The sequence below is a fragment of the Typopeltis vanoorti genome, chromosome 23, assembly GCF_054136105.1.
Source record: "Typopeltis vanoorti isolate ZY-2024b chromosome 23, IOZ_Tvanoo_1.0, whole genome shotgun sequence".
In the NCBI taxonomy this organism is placed as follows: domain Eukaryota; kingdom Metazoa; phylum Arthropoda; class Arachnida; order Uropygi; family Thelyphonidae; genus Typopeltis; species Typopeltis vanoorti.
This window is the reverse complement of record NC_143571.1, coordinates 44156165-44177195: the sequence shown is the minus strand read 5'-3', so window position 1 is coordinate 44177195 and position 21031 is coordinate 44156165. Positions and strand designations below refer to the sequence as shown.

At 36.3% G+C, this 21031-nt stretch overlaps 1 protein-coding gene across 1 annotated transcript in view; it reads left to right on the top strand.

The window, feature by feature from the left end:
• The window catches only part of LOC150093808 (protogenin-like), a 497946-nt gene that overhangs the window by 154276 nt on the left and 322639 nt on the right, over nt 1-21031 (top strand). The window contains exon 8 of the mRNA XM_090412521.1: nt 19892-20167. Coding sequence (XP_090268647.1) covers nt 19892-20167 — 276 coding nt within the window. The remainder of the gene's footprint in view (nt 1-19891; nt 20168-21031) is intronic.

The window sequence follows — 21031 nt, the reverse complement described above, 5'->3', positions numbered from 1 at the left end:
TCCACAATGTTTTCTTTTTTTTTTCTTTCTTTTTTTTTTGCAGCTCTTGTTTTATATTTTTACTCATCCACTTAATTCCAACTCTGTTTATCCTCCTGACTTTGTATCAGACTACCCACTCTCAAGCGATTTCTGACCACTTGCTATGCACTACTGACATTCTTTCCTTGTAGCTTCTCAGGCCAGCACTGTTCCAAGATGACTTATGAGTCTGTCATAATCACCAACCTTATAGTTGAACATAAACCCTTTCTTGACTGAGAACTTCATGTGTTTGGCAACTTCCCAGAACAAGATTGCATGGTCACTTTCTCCAATTGGAGGCAGAGTGTCTGTCTACCTTGGTTGTGGATACCATCTTCTGATGGTATTATCAGATCCAACACCCTCATCCCCCCCCCCCCCCCCCCCCTTGTCCCCCTCTATAACATGTTGTTTCATGTAATTATCCCTTAGCAACTGTATAAATCTCACTTCCATCTTGCCATGCCCCTTCCTCCCTCCAGTTGATGTCCCAATAGTTAAAGTCTCTTCATAATAATTGTTCAGCCTACACTCATTGTGCTAATCTGCTGATACATGACATCTACATCTTCCTGAGGACTACCTGATGTATAGGAGCACCCAACAAAATATTTTGTCCTATTTGTCTCTGTCACACCAGACAGAAGTATAAGAAGCATAAATGGAAAAGATGTGGAATTAGTGAAGTAATTGAAGAAATGTCGTCTTGAGGTCAAGAAGATTAAAACAGGCACAGTCCTAAATAAACATGATTTTGTTTAGGCATTAGAGAATACAATGAATTTTTTATGGTAACAAGTAGGAGAATTTCATTGCACATTCTAGCATAAACATGTGCGTAAGTTCATATGAAGAGTACCCACACAAAACATGAAAACTTTTATTATTGATTGTTATTTTTGGAAGTGATTTTCAGATTGGGCCAAGAAAAAGAGTGGTATATACAGAAGATTTGAAGCAGTGAACAGAGTGTCTTACCAAATTTAGCAAAATAAGAATGTATGTGTGTGTGTATATATATACAGGATGATTCTAAATTATTGGCAGGGTTTCCATGTCCTATAATTTTCAAATCGGAAACAACAAAATAAAACTGCTTACAGAATATGAAAGTGCAACTCAAAATGTCTTTATTTGGTAATGCTGTACTCACTGCATTGATGTCTAAGAGATATGTCAAATTTCAAAATGACGACTGTTCAAGATAAAGCAATGTGCATACTTTAGTTTTTTGACATAAAGTCACAACACAACATCATTACAGAACTCAGTAGGGAAAACCCTACTGAGACCTTCAGATAATGCTATCTGCTAATGGTTAAAGCAATTTTAAGAGACTGATGGTGTTCAGCACCAAAACGGAGCAGAAAGACTGAGCACTTTGCAGGAAGATGTTGATCGAATCCAAGAAGCATTTTATCGAAACCCACAAAAATCAACTAGTTGAGCTTCTTTTTGCAGTTAGTTATACCACAAACAACTGTTTGGAGGGTTATTTATAGCCACCTTCAACTCTGTGCCTACAAACTGAAGATTGTGCAGGGTTTACAACCAAACAATAAACCCTGCCATTTCCAATTTGCACAAGACATTTTGTCAAAATGTCAAAGCTGATGAATATTACCTTTGGAGATGGATTTGGAGTACGGAGATAACAATCAATGGTGGACACAGGAAATTAAAAGAGCCCCTTCATGAAATGGAGAGATAATAAATTCCTGAAAATAAGTCCCATGTGCTTTTAAGAGAATATGGAGGGGGGGGGTGTAGGAAAGCTAAGGTATGTGCAGTGGGAAGATTTTCAAATGAATATAAAAGAATATTTTCCTTGAAAGTGTAAGAGGCTTAAACTAAGGAAGCTTAGAAATGGATGAAAGCCACAGAGCAATCAAAGATCACCAAGATGGTATCAAAGCTGAATAAGGAATATACTGGATTACTCGAGTATTACTTTGAAAAATGAAATAAGATAATAAATGGTGATTGGAAAATATTAAGCAGATTGCAGTTAGGAGTTATGTTAATATGTTGTGTGTGTGTGGGCAGGGGATTACAACTTGAAATGTAGAACAGTAACTGGAACAGATGATATTCAATCCTACCTTGTGAAATACAGAAAAATAATGTAATATTGTGGTCTAAAACTTAGTTACAAGTTTCAGACCACAATCTAGACTTCTGTGACAAACTTAGTTTGTCACAGAAGTCTAGATTGCAAGATTAAATCCCTGATGATTGGAGTAGAACTCTTATAGTAAAAATTTATGAAAAAGAAATATAACAATATAAATATATAAAAATATAAAAAGAAAGTTTTATACAGCGAAGATCTTATCAAAATTTGAAGAAAAAAAAGCTACTTAGAACTTGGCTGAGTTTAGACTATATAGGATTGCCAGACCAGATTTTTATCTTACTGCAAGTAGTTGAGATATCATGGAAATATAATAATGACTTTTAAGTTTTGATCTCAAAATTTTTATTTTTATTTATTATTATTTTTTTTGCAATAAAGCTATATCAAGAGGAAGACTGTTTAAAGCCAATCCTACCTTACAGTTGATTTTGTTAAATCAACTGTAAGGTAGGATTGTACACTGTTATTTACAATCTAAATAGACCTCATTTTTCAGGAAAAGTGTTAAACCTAATATTCAAATAGGGAATATGTTAGTGCTTTACTCTTTGCAGATAATATTCTCCTTAAATAAGTTTGCTTCAAGTATTTAGCTGAATGTTGCTGCATGAAAATGACACTGAAGGAATTAAGGATATCAGCTATGTTCTTCATAATAGTGAACCTATAGAACAGGTTACACATTTTAGTTATTTAGGTACACTTTTTAGTGAATTGATGTGTTTTAATATCAAAATAGATTAAAAAAAATAGTATGGTTGCCATGTTGAGAATTGGATTGATTTAAATTTGAATAAGAAATCAAAAGAATAAGCTAACAGTATATAGAGAATGAGGGCAGCATTCGAATCACCTTCAACATCTGGATAGTGAAGAGGAGATGGCGTAATTGGCAGAGCCATCTTAAAAATGAAAAGAAATTGACATTAACATTCAAGAATGTTTAAGCAGGACTAATCTGAGATGGTATGCTCATATTTCATCTCATGTTTATAAGATGAAAAGATTAGCAAAACAAGTGTTTGAAACAATAATTATATTAAAAAGACCCAGAGAAGGACAAAATTGTAGGTGAATTAATGTAGTTAGAAATGCTTGAGAAACTTTCAGTACTCACTTACTCCATTTAAAATTATAGTAACATTGGAGAAATTATAATATTTCATTCAAATGCAAATAATTATGAAGGTATTTATTATTAACATTTGAACTATAATAAATTACTTCAACTTTACGTTAGAAAAAGAATCTCCACAGGGTATCTCCTTTTTGGATTTACACATTCAAAGAAAAGAAGATGGTTCCATCGCCACGTCTGTCTTTCGCAAGCCTACATTCTCAGGTTGCTACATTCACGATTCTTCCGCTCATCATTCATCTCTGAAATCTGGCATTATTAAATCAGTAGTTTCCAGAGCGCACAAATTCTGCTCCTCTGAAGAATCTCTAAACCAAGAATTAGAAGTAATCAAAAATTCAGCCATCCTAAATGGATATAATCCTAAAACAACTCAAAAAATCATGTCACTTTCCCACACATCAAACCAGACAAGAAGTCCACAGGATTCCCATACCTTACGTCAAAGGCATCTCCGAATGTCTTTCTAAAATTATGAAGAAATACAATTTTGCTACTACTTACAAACCTATCAACCAAATTTACAACTTGTTACCTTCTCCCAAGGACAAACTCTCAACTTTGATGTTGCCTAGCATTTATGATATTCCATGCTCATGCAAATTGTTTTACTTTGGACAGACAGGTAGGTCTGTTCAGAAACGCATCCCAGAACATCAAGACCACATTTGTCTTTTTAAACCGCAAAAATCTGGCCTCTCTCAACACAGAATTGAAAATCCAAGCCATAGAATCCATTGGGAAAAGTCTAAACTTTTACATAGATCTTTATATAAACATGAACGTTTATACAAAGAAAGTTCTGAAGCCCTACTACACAGACCAAATTTAAACCGCAACAACATTCTTACTATTCCTAAAGTATGGGAAATTGTCATACAAAATTATGTAAAATAATTATTATTAGTGGGTTTTTTTTTTTTTTTTTACTTCTGTAACATGTTATGCATGTTTAATGAGATTATATTGTAATCATGCGCCCTAACTGTATGTTATTCCTATTATTTTTTAAACTACTGTACTGATGATGTCCTAAGATACTTAGGATGAAATATTTACAATTAAATAATCTTCACTGTGGTTAATATGTGTGTTTCTTTTAATTATGAACTCGCCAAAGGTTTCGTCATTTAAAAAAAAAAAAAAAATCTCTCTATCTTATACCATATACTTCTCAAAGCCATTAATATTATTTCCACTGAGATTCTCTGCCCCAAGAACATGCAGTTTATCTCTTATCATGAGTAACACTCCACCACCACCACATTTACCTTCCCTATCCTGCCAAAATGGGTGGTGGGTGCTTAAGGGTCAAAGCTGTATAACTGAGAGGAGACCTCCACATAGCCTTTAAAGGAATGCGGAGAACCGACCAGGGCTTCTGACCTAATGTCCAATCCTCACCTTCTCGTGGTGCACCCTGTTGGGTATCTACTTGGATACTGAACGGACGAGGATGGGCTGGCAATTTGGGATTTAGCCGACCAAATTGTATTCTTATTGGTTAAACCAAAATATTGAATGATGGTACAACATGACAAAATTTCATGCCGGCTGGGGCGTCGTCCAGTTAAACAAGGCACCCGTTATTTTCGCCAGGGAACCAGGGCGAACAGCGAAAAGTCAGCTACTGGAACAAATCTGAAAATAAACCCCAACTCAACATCACCAGAGTTAAAAATCGGTACTATCAACGTAAGAAGCCTGAATGGCAAAGAAATGGAGCTAGGTGAGGAATTAGATAAGTACCAGATCGACATAATAGGAGTGACTGAAACAAAAAAGACCAAAACTGGTGAGATCTTTCTGAGCAATAAATACAAAATGTTATATTCAGGCAATGACAATCAAGGAAAAGAAGGAGTAGCCATAGTATTCAACACAAAATACGAGGCTAATCTTCTTGAATGGCAGTCAGTCTCAAGTAGAGTAATGTGGGCAAATATGAGAATGGGGAACTGGACATTGAGACTTATTTGTGCCTATGGTCCCACAGAAGGTTCCTCTTGAGGCTTTAGAAAAAGCAACTGACACAATGAAAAATGAAAAGTTGGTCCTTGTTGGGGATCTAAATAGCAGAGTAGGAAATGATTGTGAGACATACAAAAATATTTTAGGAAAATTTGGAGAAAAGAGCAAAGCTAATAATAATGGCAAATATCTGTTGGATTTCTGCTCAGGACATGGACTGGTTATTACTAACACCATGTTCCAACATAAAAATGTGCACAAATTCACATGGAGAGAAGAGGCTAGGAATAAGAAAAGTCTCATTGACTATGTTATTGTTGATAGTGATGTTTTCTCCCTGGTGCAGGACACCAGAGTGTACAGAGGATTTGAAATTGGAAGTGATCACTATTTAGTCTTGAGCATTATAAAATTGAATTGCATATTGAAAAGAATAATATGTAAGAAAATTTTAAAGCGAATAAAAGTTGAGCAGCTCTCAGATGTGAACTGTAGACTAAAATACACAAAGATTATTGAAGAAAAAATGAAAGAGTTTGAGAACAGGAATCAAATCTCGGAGATTCAGTGGCAAACTCTGAAGAAAACATTGATTGATTCTGCCAGAGAGGCATGCGGTGAGGTTATCTGCAAGGATAAAAAAAATCAGAACTCCCTGGTGGACACAGGAAGTTAAAGAGGCAGTGAAGGAAAAGAAGAAAGCATACCAAAAGTTCCTGTCAAATAAGTCAGCTTGTGCTCTTAGAGAATATAGAGACAAATGCAAGAATGCTAAACACTGTGTAAAACTAGCTAAACAAAAGTCATGGGAGGACTTTGGCAAGAATATAGAAAATAAATATCAAGAAGGTGGCAAAATATTCTGGAGGTTGTTGAAGAAGCTTAAGAATGGAGGAAAGAGTGCTGTAAAAGGAATTAGAGATGATAAAGGTGACATGAAAACGGGAGAAAAAGATATCCTTGAAGTATAGAGTAATTACTTTGAAAAACTGCTAAATGAAACAAGCAGTGATGACAGCACAGTGGTAAAAAACACTGACCAGGCATGCAGTCAGGAATACATATCCATACTAGAAGTAGAAAAAGCCATCAAAGGCTTGAAATGTGGAAAGGCAGCAGGAGTAGATGATATTCGACCAGAAATGCTGAAGTATGGTGGTATAAGAGTCTTACAGTGGCTGCACTGCATAGTTCAGAAAGCCTGGACAGAGGGACAAATTCCCGATGATTGGAGTAGAGCTCTCATAGTACCAATATATAAAAAGGGAAATAAAACTGCATGTGAGAATTACAGAGGTATTTCCCTACTGAGTGTTCCTGGCAAGATCTATGCAAGTATACTTGAGAAAAGGTTGAGAAGAATTGTGGAAGAAAAGCTTGGTGAAAAAAAGCTGGATTCAGGCCAAATAGAGGCTGTCAGGATCAGATCTTCACTTTTCGACAAATAGTCGAGAAAGCATGGGAATATAACAAAGATCTGTATTTAAGTTTTGTCGATCTGGAAAAGGCATATGACAAGGTACCAAGAGAGAAGCTATTCAATACGCTTCAGTTATATGGTGTCGGGGCATTATATCAAGCAATACTTAGTCTTTATTTGAGTTGTAACTCAGCAGTTAGAATTGAAGGAAGTACAGGAAGATGGTTTAATGTTAAATTTGGTGTAAGACAAGGATGTACATTATCCCCTCTGTTATTCATTATCTATATGGGTCACATTATGAAGGAAAGTGGTATTAATTTATTAAACCTGATATCAAAATTGGAGATGTTAATGTCAGCTCTTTGCTTTATGCGGATGATGTTATACTTCTAAATAAATCTGCTACAAGTCTGCAAGATTCTCTGACTAAATTGAATAGCTGTTGTAATAGATATGGTATGAAGGTCAGCAATAAAAAGACAAAGACAATGAAAATAGGCAGAATCATTGAAAATGTCAACTGTGTTGTGAATGGAGAACCTGTGGAACAAGTAAAACATTTCAGCTATTTAGGCATGATTTTTACTGAAGATGGTAAATTAAATATAGAAATAGACAATAGAATCAGCAAAGCTGGTGTGGTGGGAAGTCAATTGAGTAAATTCATATGGAATAAGAGAGAAATCAGTCGGAACACTAAATTAGCTGTGTACAAGACAGTGTTCAAACCAGTTTTAACTTATGGATCTGAGAGCTGGGTCAGAAGTAAAACACTTGACCAAAGACTAGAGACCACAGATATGAGAGTCCTGAGAAAGATTATAGGCATGAACAGATGGCATCAATGGCAATATCATATTAAAAACGAGGATATTATGAAACAACTTGACATTGTCAGCATCCGGGAATGCGTGAACAGAGCTAATCTTAGGTGGTATGGTCACTTAAACAGAATGGGCGAGGAAAGATTAGCAAAACAAGTGTTCTCTGCCAGGTTGGCAGCAAAACGACCCAGAGGAAGACCAAGATATAGGTGGATTGATACGGTACAAAATGCTTTAGATGATAGAAATATAAGATCTGATAATGTTGGAGTCTTGACAAGTAACAGACCGATTTGCAGGAAAATTGTAGATAGGAAATTAATAATGATGTAATTTTTTTCATGTAGTACTATCATATCCTGTACACCCCTTGAGGGTACATGGCAGGAATTTGATGATGATGATCCTGCCAAAATATCCTATACCCTTTGATTTCTGTTCCTGTTAGAGCATCCCTCTCAGTTAACAAAGTTTCAGTGATACAACTAACATTGATTGACTCAATGCCACAAACTCATTCCCTTTATTCCTAATGCTCCTAGCATTTGTATACAGAAAAACAGTATATTGTCAGTATTCTTATAGTCATTATTACTCCCCTCCTTGTAATATAGTGTAGGCACCCTCATTTCTGAAATCACTATCCCCATATGAGGCCATCCCTTCAACATTCCACCTGTGCAATTCTGATTTCCCTGTCCCAACACACTTACTTGTCCAGAAAACAACAGTCTCTCCAAATGCCTGCATCCTTCTGCATTCAATGCAATCCATATATTGCATTCAATTCACTTCTATCCTCAAATGTACTCCACGCATCCACAATTCCAGATGTTTTGTCCTGTACATTCTTTATCATCATTCATCATCACTGCTTTTCTCTTCCACTTTGCATATCATATTGAGGGCAACATGCTCATCATCTTTTCTGGGACACATTTGTGCTGCACTATGTATGACATCAACCTCAAATCTCGTGCCACACAATTCACGCTACCTCTCAGGTCATTTGTCCCAACCATTACTATTATCTCCTTCATGCTTTTGCTTCTCTTCACTCTCGCTATCATTCTACGAGGCAATCACTCCTCTGGCACTCTATTCTGCACACTGAATCATCGAATCTCCATACATGACACTCCAAATAGATTCATTCATTCATCCTTCTCTCATTACATCCTCAAGTCTTACGGATTCCAATTTCTCTCTCTCACACATGCTCACTCACTTCCTCCTCCCACTCCTCTCTTTCTCTCTCTCTTTATCCCTTCTTTCCACACTCTCTGTACACAATTTCTTCTTTCAATTGATATTCGGAAACACAATCATGGCCATCAGACAAATCATCTTTATCCACTAAACTCTCCAAGACTAAATCTATATGTAGTAACTTTCTCTCCATCTTCCATCACACACTACTGGCATCCACAAACTGAAAATCACCCATTTCCAAAGCACTATCTCTGCCATTGCTAAAATCTGAGATCGAGACACTCATGTCTTCCAGCACCTCCCATTACCTACATTTCATGAACACATACTCATTCCTGTCTCACACCTACCACATTTTCAAACAACTTGATGCGCACCAAGAGCAGCACTTGTTTTCCAGTCTCTTCATTAGTGGCCGCCTATAATTAGTGATAGACATGGGCCAGCTATATCTGATTGACTACTGGTGGAGATTAAACTGCCTATTCAGTCTCCAAAAGCTAGATAGGATATAAAGGCCTCGCTTACTCCCTATAAGGGAATAAAAAGGTGTTAGCTGATTTATTTAATTTTTTTTATTTTAATTTCACAAGAAAATAAGTACAAAAATTAAACTCCAACTTTACCTAATAATTTATATATGCTCCTCTGTTCTTAATAAGTTCATTAATTTTCTTAGTCATGGACTCTAACAATGTAGAACATATTTTTCTTATTTCTGTATCTCAGAACCATACTTTTATAATGTACTGTATCAAGGTTATCCTTTGTATAACAATTCAATTTTCTAAGTCTCTTTTTCACTATGACCCCAAATTTTCTATTGGGTTAATGTCAAAAGAGTTAGCTGGCCCTTGAACAATTGGATGTTGTGATTTTTGAGGAACTCTTTCACTTTTTTTGAAGTGTGGCATGGAGCGAGATCCTGTTGTAAGATGATTTCTTTGTTTTTCTGGATCTGTGGGCCCACTCTTTTCTCCAGTCTTTTTATGTATTGCTCACTTATCCTACTGTCACAAACCTCAAAATGTCTTTTTAGCTAGGTGTTTAGGAGCTTGTTTGAGGGTTGGTAAGTGAGAGAAGGCTTCTCAGCCACTGATTTACAAATATAGGGTACTTGCTCTCCTTGGGTAAAGAAATGGTTCTCATCTGAGAATATGACCTTCTTCCATTTCCCAACAGTCCAATCTTTGTACATTTTTGCCCTCTGGAGCCTCATTTTCTTCATCAACATCCTTCATCAACAGTTTTCTTTTTTGGTCTGTGGGCAGTTCTCTCTGTTTCCAACAATCTTCGAAGGACTGTCATGTCAGAAACATTAATCCTACTATCTGCAAAGTCTCTATTTAAGTTTACAACAGACAATCATGGATCCATTTTGTTTTTCCCTAACTAGTAAATGGTCTTGAGTAAGGGTAGTTTTCCATTTTTGCCCACACTTTCCTTTTCTGTCAAGGAGAAAATGTACCTGTCTCCCTAAACCTCTTTAAATTACATCAACAGTACTCAAACCAACACCACACTCATGGCAATTTGTCTTTGAGTCATGGATGTGTGCTGAGAAAGAGTACATATTTTTTAATGCTTTCTTGGAGATGTATCCATTTGATAGCTACACAAAATGAATAAAACAGTATAAATATCAACTTGTGCACAACACTACTAATAAATATCATAGAGACAAAACATGCAGTTTTCAACCAAAATAGTGCACTAAAACCAAAACTGATAATAGTAAATCAATACCATAGTTATTCTAAATTGAAACAAAAACCAAACCAAAAACTTGAAGAAAATTGACTTGTTTGCATTAATTTGTTCGCTACTGTGTGTATATATACAGGGTGTTCGGGATAAATTTGACAGTTTCGTAAGGAAAAAGAAAATCTTCTTTGTATCTATTAAATTTAATGAATTGACAAAAAAACATTACAGGCAGAGTTAATTACAATACTATCAACAAGATTTACTCAAAATAACCACCATTAGCATCGATCACAGCTTCAATTCTGCTTCGGAACCTCGAACAAGCTGATGCTACAGTCTCCCTGGGAAGGGCCGCAAAAACTGTTTTAATTTTATCCATTAACTGGGCTTTTGTATTACTGGAAGTGCGATTGGTGTCTTTTTCAACTGCGCCCCATACAAAATAATCCATGGGGTTAAGGTCTGGGGAGTTTGGAGGCCAAACATTTGGACTGGTGAGGTCGTAGAAATTTTCAGACAACCATTTTTGACTTTTCCCAGAGGTGTGGCAAGGGGCCGAATCCTGCTGCCATACATACGGCCTACCATTGGCTACCCTTGTTATCCAGGGCTTGACTACAGTTAGCAACTCCACGAACAAAGCCCGAATTCCAATGCCAGGGTTCTTCAACACCTGTTCCTGCAGATTTGCGAGGAATTCTGCTGTACGAACGCAATCAGATCGTCTGCTAGGGATCTTTCTTCTTGCTACATCCTCGTAGTCACCATTGCAAGTCTCTAGTTCATGCCTGATTGTTTTTACTGTATTCAGGGAGCATTGGGCAGCAGTCGTAATATCCTTATTTTGATGGCGGGCACGAATCATCATGATACAAGTTATTCTCTTCCATGATTCAGGTGGGTTCCAGCTATCCATCCTTTCTGACATCTTGTATATGAATGAAGAAGGGTCCAAACTTTTAAATGAAGAGAAGTGTGTGTTAATACATGTAACTTACGGAAAAATATAATTAATTATAAATATGTCAAATTTATCCCGAACACCCTGTATATATATAGTAAGGTGATGTAAAATGTAGTAGTGCATGAGTAGACATTCCCATTGTTATTCATAATTTGTATAGATCCTTATGAAGTGGCATTAAACCATATATATATATATATATATATATATATATATATAAACTTTGCATAAATAAATCTATTTCAAGTCTTCAGGACTCTTAACTGAATTGAATAACTGCTGTACAAATTTGGTATTCAGTAATTATTTTTTAAGAGAGATCTATAGGGAGTTTTGGACTCATTGAGATAGGCCACATATTATCCACACCATCTATCATACTTTTTCATACCTTTTCTTGAATTCATTTGCACTGAATGTCCTCATCACCTCCAAAGACAAGTGATTCCAATCGCTCTCTCTCTGTCTCTCTCTCACACACCACTCCGAGAGAAAATATCTAGTTCTCTATTTCCATGGATACCCTCTTGTCCTTTCCCTATTTCAGTATCTTCACTCTACAGATATCAGGCTTCATAATCTATATTCACAAACCCTCTTGTCCTTTCCCTATTTGAGTGTCTTCAGTCTATATAGATATCAGTCTTCATAATCTGTATTCACAATCTCAATATCATCTTTAATGCTCTTTTGCACTCTCTCCACTATATCTGTGTCAACTACCAAGCACAGTGGTTTGAGTGAGATCATATCAAGACCCTGTAAAGAGGTATGCTGCATGTGCCTACCACTAATTGTTGATAATTCCCATGATGATCTTGATGACCTAATGTTTGATTTGCCATCTTTGTACTTAGTGGGGATTTAAATGCCACGGTACTCTTTGGGATAGTGCACACTTCATCATCAGAGGAAGAGTTATGTGCATGCTAGACAACAAATCACCTTTCCCTGATAAATACTAGAAATAGTCTTCCACATGCCTATCCAAACATTAACTGATGTTGACCTAACAATCACTTGCCTTCCCTATTTTCATTGTTGATTTATGGGCTTCATTTTCCTGATATCCACTCTTACATGATCAATCATGTATCCCATGACAGATATTGCGATGGAGTATCCCGTCCTTTACATAATTTTATTTTGCATTGGTCAGCTCTTCTATTAACGAAGCAATGAATCATATTAGAGTATAATACAAGCTGCCATGACTGCAGTATGCAAAATATTAAATTGCTTTCTGCCTTTCTCCAAATCATAGCAGAATTCAGAAAGCCATCTTCATCAGCCATAGAAAGCCCAACACAAAGCTTGGGGTGTAATTTCTGCAGATATCTCACTACCTCATAACATGAAACTTAATTGACTTTCAAATGTGCTCGTGCCCAACCACAGTATATTTACCCTCAGAGCCAAATAGACTTGATCCAAATCACATCACCACTAGCTCAAGAAACAGTAAAGAGGGATAAAATATGGAAAATGAAGGGCTGATATTTTATTTTCCCTTCTTTGATCCTAGAACAAAATGGACATGCCATTTCTCAACAAAAAGCAATTGTTAATACTGTGAAAGTTATGCCAAAACAGACTACATCCTCTTATTCCCACAGAACTCCTAGTGCTGAAAAAGCAAAACAGAAAACATCAGATTCTGATTATTTCAAACAGCTTGGAAGATTACAACAGGCCATTCAAGAAAGAACTGAAAGCTCCTTTGTTTTAATGTCCACCAACTGCTGTAGGACCAGATAGGCCAATCTAATCCATTATTACATTGGTAAACATCTGTCAAGATCTTCCATGGATCAACTGCTCTGTATTAAACAGAATTTTCTGTGAGAATGAATTTCCAGAATCCTGGCAAAAATAATTATTATTGTCTTTCCAAAGCCAGGTAAGGATCCAGAAATACCAACACATTATCACTTGGTTGCTCAGATTAGCTACTTCTTTCCTGTGGGGAAAAAAAATGGTTAACACTTTGAGGAACAACCTTTTTCTAAGACACAAGTAGCTTCCAAAAACATCACTCTACATTAGATTGTTAATCTGACTGGAAGTATCCATTACAGAAGATGCTTTCCTGAGCGCAAGCAATTAGCATCGGTTTTCTTTGATATGGGAGAAGTGTGTGATATGGCATAGCTTGGAGTGAAATATTGAAAGAAATGTACAACTTTGGTCTTATGGATAACTTCTTCTCTAACCAAGTTTTCAAAGTCAAAGTAGGATTAACCAAAAGATACCGAGTCCACCGACAGTTGACTCAGTATCTTTGCTACCACCATATAAAATAGCATCCTTCGATTTGGAAGTCCTCTTCTGTTTTTTATTAAAGTTTCTCTTTTCTGTTATCTTTCTTCCTATTAGAACTACACTTGTTCTCATGCAAGTTTCCCTCACAAGGCACCAAGAGAAGGCTAATTAGTGTTGAACTAGCAGCATTGGGCTCTCGGTGTAATCTCTCATTTCAGATCTGCCAAAGGAATGGATACCAGGATCTGTGGATGGTCATTTATTGATAATTTTTCCTTTACCTCTACATATTCAGATCCCTTAGAAATATCCTTAGGCAATAAGGCATGGACAACTTCTTTCGACTCGAAGGACTCCACCTAAAATTATCTACCACCAAACATAGACTCCTCCACAATCCCAGCATCCAGCAGACAACAAAGTAGCAGATGTCACATTGCCACCATCTTCTTCAGCATGCCATGAATCTGATTCGTTCACGTGTTCCGAAATTTGATCAGACTCCTCCATCTTTCCAGCATCCAGCAAGGCTTCAGAATGTGATGATTCCAGTTCATTCACATGTGATGAAATTTGATCATCCTTACAACCTTGCCAATTAATGCCAGTTATTTGTACAAGGCCGTTTACCTTAAGCATTTCAGCAGTTTTCGGAAGTTCAGGTAAATGATCATGAGATACACTAACTTCACCACTATACACAAAATCTACAATCACTTTTAAATCTGCATATTCCATCTTTCACAATTACAATAGGATGCTTACATGGATTTTTTGCAAACAAAGGACTACATGCTGCAAGCACTATTTTATGAGCTTTTAAACTTAGTTACATCAACATGTGATTGATTAGACAGCAAGCACTGATACATGTTGAACATGTGGCCTAATGATTATTTCACTTCAAAAGCAACTTTGTTGCCATTTTCATGTCTTCTCATAAAAAATAACATATAATATAATTAAACCAAAATTTATCCATTAAGTAAATGTACAAAATGAGAGATATAGCAAGGTTAGGCTTAACAAATATCTAATACTTACACATCTGATACTATACCAAATACAAACCAATAAACAATCCAAGAATACTCAACACAAAAACTTATATGCACAACTTCAGAGGAGCATCTAACTGGGTATTACACTCTATAAAATAACATCTTTCGATAAAATGTTTTCGTTTTAAAGGGAAATACACCTTAAAACCAGCCTACAGCCCACAATAGCGAGATTAGGCTTAACAACAACGATTCGATACTTACAAATCTGATACTATACTAATTATACAAAATATTTAGCAATACATTTAGAACTAATGGCTATAGCAAAAATACTATCAATAAAGTTATTCACAAAAATGTTGGAAGTTTATTTTCCACTTGGTTAGACTATAATAAATTTAGTTTAATCCTTTATCCAAGTGTAAGCAAACAAAGTTTGCACCCGAAATATCTTCAGGACTGAGGCAACTCGTAGTAAAGGTGGACCAAGCTTTCATCACTCCTTGTCTCAATATCTCCCATAATGCAAAGCACATCTCCTTGTGGACATGTACATAGGCTGTTCAATAAGTAATAAGACTATATTTATACAGAAAACAGATTACTTTTGATCGTCATCATTTACATGGTCTTTTTCGAAGTAACTACCGTGAGACACGATGCATTTGTCCCAACGTTGTGTCCACTTCTTAAACACATGTGAAAGTCCGTTTTTTGAGAGTTCTTTCAAAACCGCCTCCCCAGCTTTTACACATGCTTTGTTGCTTTTGAAATGGCGGCCTCTTTGTGGTTTCTTGAGCTGAGGAAACAGCCAGAAATCACACGGAGCGAGATCAGGACTGTATGGAGGGTGTGGTAGGATATCTGTGTTGTTCTTCTGCAAAACATCCACTACACAACCAGCAATATGTGGCCTTGCATCATCATGGTGCAATAAGAAGCCATTCTTCAGCAATGGACGCTTCCTTTTGACGTGCTTGATGATAATCGCTGCCGTGTTGATCATTGTCTCTGTGATGGACGTTGAAGGTCTTCCCTCACGTTCAAGATCTTCCACATTTTGCCTTCCTTCCTTAAAAGTTTTGTGCCAGCGAAAAACACTTGCCTTCGATATTGCCTCATCGTGGAAAGCTTCACGTATCATGTTAAAAGCGTCCGATGCCGATTTTCGCAAACACATACAAAATTTAATCGCATAATGCTGTTCCAAGGACGCTTCCATTTTGAAGACTGGTCACGCCTCGTAGGCGTGCCGAAACGAGCTTGCGTTTAGTCACATGAAACTCTGGCACATCAGCTCGTATACGCCATCTATCAACCTCTTTTGTTAATACAGAGACAGCAACATTTCTTTATTCCACAGAAATTAATATTGTGATGAGTGGTTTCGCCACAGTAAAATTAGTCTTATTACTTATTGAACAGCCCACGTATAATGCTATGCATTAAAGGAAGGGCCACTACTCAGACCGGTTTCGACCTTTATTGAGGTCTCGTTGGGAGCCAGACCCAGAAGTGGTGATACTAAGGCAGAAGCAATGGAGAGGTCATATTTACTTATACGAGTTGCCAAAAGGTGTACCACCTTATTATTAAATTATTCTGGATTTAGAGAAAGTTGTTGGAAGTTTATTTTCCACTTGGTTAGACTATAATGAATTTAGTTTAATCCTTTATCCAAGTATAAGCAAACAAAATTTTACCTGAAGTATCTTCAGGACTGAGGCAACTTGCAGTGAAGGTGGACCAAGCTCTCGTTACTCCTTGTCTCAGTATCTCCCATAATGCAAAGCACTTCTCCGTACGTAAATGTATAATACTATGCATTATGTCTGCATAGTATTATACATGTCATTATACATCTTCTGGTGCAAAGTTTACCTGGTGTATAAGTGCTTGCTTTCTAATCAATTGCTTGTTGATGTAACTTTAGCATGGGAAGGATTAAGTTTGAAAGCTCATAAAATAGTGCTTGCAGCATGTAATCCTTTGTTTCAAACTTTGTTTGTGGAAAATCCATGTAAGCATTCTATTGTAATTATAAAAGATATGGGACATGCGGATTTAAAACTGGTCGTGGATTTTACGTATAGTGGTAGTAGGAAATTATATTCTTGGTTTCATCTTTTATCCAAGTGTAAGCAAAAAAAAGTTTGCACATGAAGTAACTTTATGGCAGGGCGACTAGTATGTAGAGGCTAATGACTTTACATCAATTGCCTTAGTATCCCATAATGCAACGCATATTCTTACAGTCATGTATAATGCTATGCATTAAGCAAGGGCCACTATGCAGACCAGTCTCACCTTTATTCAGGTCTCATTAGTGGGAGCCAGACCCAGAAATGATACCAAGTTTGAAGTAATGCAGAAGTCATATTTTCATATACTAGTAGCCAAAAGGTGTCAACTTATTATTAAAATACTCTGGGTTAGAGATAGTTGTTGGAAGTGTTAACACATGGTTATATCATAAACTAAAGATGTCAAGAAATTATATTATTTTTCTTCTTTTATCCAAGTCTAAGCAAACAAAGTTTGCACGTGAAGTAACTTCATGATTGGACAGCTCGTATATAGAGACTAAATGACTACACATCACTTGTATTAATATCCCATAATGCAAAGCACATATCCTTACAGATCTGCAAAGCTATGTTTGCTTACACTTGGATAAAGGATTAATCTAAGAATGTAATTTCTTGGCACCTTTAATTTATAATATAACCAAGTTGAAAAACTTTCAACATCTATCTCTAATTCAGAGTATTTAATCGTAAGGTGTGACATCTTTTAGCTACTTGTATATGGAAATATGACTTCTGCATTACTTCAAACTTGGTATCACTTCTGGGTCCGACTCCCACTGATGAGACCTCAATTTATTGAGGTTGAAAGCTTTCCTTGGTCTGGCTCTTGATGAGTGTGATTCCACAAGAGTAAAGAGCTTTTGCTCTTTTAAGACTTATGCTTGTTCATCAAAAAGAACAGTAAGCCCATGCACTCTGGTGGCCTGTCTGCTGCCTCGCTGAATGAAGGCCTGGTGCTATAGCGAATTTCCTCTGGATGTGCTTGACTGAGGTTTGGCTTGGTTATCAGGTAGAGATTAATAGATTCCAGACAATGTCCCTTTGGTGTTGATTAGTTGTCAGCTACTTTGGACAGTGGCTGTATAAAGGTCATCAGTTCCAAATTTTTGGAGATTTGGAGGTTTTGAACATGCCGTTCCACTTCAATAAATGTCAGAACTGGCCCTTCCAACATTTAGTGTCTGTATGGATATGTGCTTTGCATTATGGAATACTAAGGAAGTAATGTGAAGTCATTAGTCTCTATATATGAGTTGCCCAGTCTTGAAGTTACTTCACACAAAAAATTGTATGCTTACACTTGGATAAAAGATTAAACCAAGAATATAATGTCTTGGTATCTTTAATTTATGATGACTGTTTCCTGCTTTTCTCTCATTCTGCAAATTAGCTTTAGAATACATCTATAGACAAGCATTGATGTTAACATGATCTTAGTTACGAGGGTGGTCTGAAAAGTTCTAGGCCTAACAATGAAAAAACGAATTTATAATTTCAAAACTTTTATTTTTCAACATAATCTCCCTTAAGACTGATACATTTATTCTTGCAATGCTCCAGCGCCATTTTCCCATCCCTGTAGTGGTTCTCAGTAAGATCTGCAAAATACCTCTCTATACCCCTCTAAAACTCTTCCTCTAAAAAGAGGAAGAGTTTTAGTTTTGGGAAGAGATAGAAGTCAGAGGGAGCCAAATCTGGGGAATAGGGTGGATGTTCCAACAATTCATAGTGGAGATTCCCTTAATTTTCCCATTGCCAAAACACCTTTGTAGGCAGGTGCATTTTCCTGATGAAAGATGATTTTTTCTTCTTCTGTGCAAACTTGGTCTTTTCTCACGAATTTTTTCATCTAGTCTGGTTAAAAGATCTGAATAATATTCCCCGGTTATTGTTTTAACCTTTTCAGATAATTAATGAACAAAATGCCCTTAGCATCCCAAAACACAGATGCCATGACCTTTCTTGCTTATGGAACCTACTTTGTCTTTGGCACTGAACAACTGGCTTCTGTCCACTGTTTTGATTGCTGTTTGGATTCTGTTGTGTAATGGTGAATCCAAGTCTCATCCATAGTAATAAATCAATGCACAAAATCAGTTTTATTTTTGTCAAGCATTGTTCAGAGATTTTCATGCGAGTGCGTTTTTGATCTGCTATGAGCAAGCACGGCACCCATCTTGCACAAAGCTTTTTCAATTGCAATTCTTCATGCAAAATATATCCTACACATTCTTTTGAAATGCCTATAGTCTCAGCAATTTCACGTGCTTTGACTTGCCAGTCATCCAATACCATATCGTGCACTTGATCAATAATTGCTGGTGTTGTTACACTTTTTGGATGTCCTTCACATGGATCATCTTCAAAGCTGGTATGGCCATGTTTAAACTTGGCAGCCCATTTCTTAATTGTTGAAAACGAAGGAGAAGAGTGCCCATAAACTTTTATGAACTTCGAATGAATTTTTTTTTCGGTAAACCTTCTTTTACAAAGAATTTTATAACTGCACGATAGTCAGTTTTATCCATTTCAAGGGATACAGATAACTGTATAAACACAAACTACTTGATGAAATGATTTGCAATTTCACATGGATGTTTAGGACGGATGTACAACTTAGAAAAAAAAAAAAATTGCCAGTAGTGTTGCCATCTATGGTCGGGGCCAAGAACTTTTCAGACCATCCTTGTATGTTGTCATAAGTGGAGCATACAGCACTTAATTCCATTATGCATGCAGATAATGTTCATGCATGCAGGTAAAAATTCTTGAATATTTTAAGAAGGCTCATTTATTACTTTAGCGATATTAGGTTAGGTTACTTAGAAAATTTGTGGTAGTAGTTCAGTTCATACCCTTGATGAAATGTTATACCATCTTTTATGTTCCCTATTTCATTTTACTGACTTCTAAAGGAGGGTAAGATAAATAAATATGGATGATATTGAGAAATTATAGCATTTAATTTTTCTTATTTTCTGATGTGTTGAAAATGTTATAAGATGTATTATAACATTTTCTTGATCATTACCTTGCATAACTTTAATGTATTATATTGTTTGGAAATGAATATTTTGTTTAATATTCTTTCTTCTTCCCCCCCTCTCTCTCTCCCTCTTTCCCCCCATCTTAAAGTTCCTCCTGATTTTTTAAAGTATCCTGAAAGCCAAGTGAAACCCACTGTACAGACAGCTCGTTTTGAATGCACAGTTGAAGGCATTCCTACTCCATCTGTTCATTGGCTTAAGGATGGTGTACCATTATACATCAATGGTCGTATCAAGCTAAAAACTGGAAATATTCTAGTAATTTCACAGACAGTAACATCTGATTCTGGTATTTATCAGTGTGTAGCTACGAATTCAGCTGGAACACGCAATGTTGCAGCAAGACTTCTAGTGAATACCTCAAGTAAGTTGAGTTTTATATCTACATTATACCCTTGCATGTAATTGCTGAAGTGTGTTCAGTATATTTTAAATGATTATTATTGTTCTGCTAGGAGACTTATGCTCATCTAAGTGGCATCAACTCCACATATCACTCAACTTCTATTTTATAGTTATTTGGTATTGTTAAGCAAGTACTGGTATTACATCTGATCTTCAACATTGAATGCAGTATCATAACTTAACTCCAGAAATAGCTACAATATTAGGCTTGGCATTGCCAGCATTCTTTCTCAGTCTTTGTCTCCTAAAGGAAATCTGTCTTTTTGCCAGTTCAGTGCTCTCAAGTAATTACACAAAAATATCAGTATAATTGTCACCAGAGCTGTTAAGGGGAGTGCTACTGTTCTTAATACCAGTGAATACAATAGAAAAATGGACATCTTTATCAGAGATTGTTCCACATATAGACTTTTAGATTACAATCCCACCAAATCTCAGATAAAAAATTGAAAAGTCTGTTCTAAAAAAGTTTCTTCCTGGCCTCCTGAAATCACAAAAGAACTCAAACCCTTCAGTTCTTGTGTCTGCTGGATAAGGATTACTAAAGATGCACCCCCCCCCCCCCAAGACCTATAATAGATGCTACAGATTAGCAAAAATTGCTGTAAATTAGCAAAACAGTTAGTGAGCTTTCTTACTCGCTTACTAGTCATACCACTTTCTGTATAAAAAAACCTATTTTAAAACTTCCATTCAGAATTTAATGTAATTATTACTAATATTTTAGTTAGCTTTGATATCACCTCACTGTTCATCAATATTCCCTTAAATGACACCTTATCACATATAGAAAAGTTTTTCTTCCTGATATTACTGATTCGTG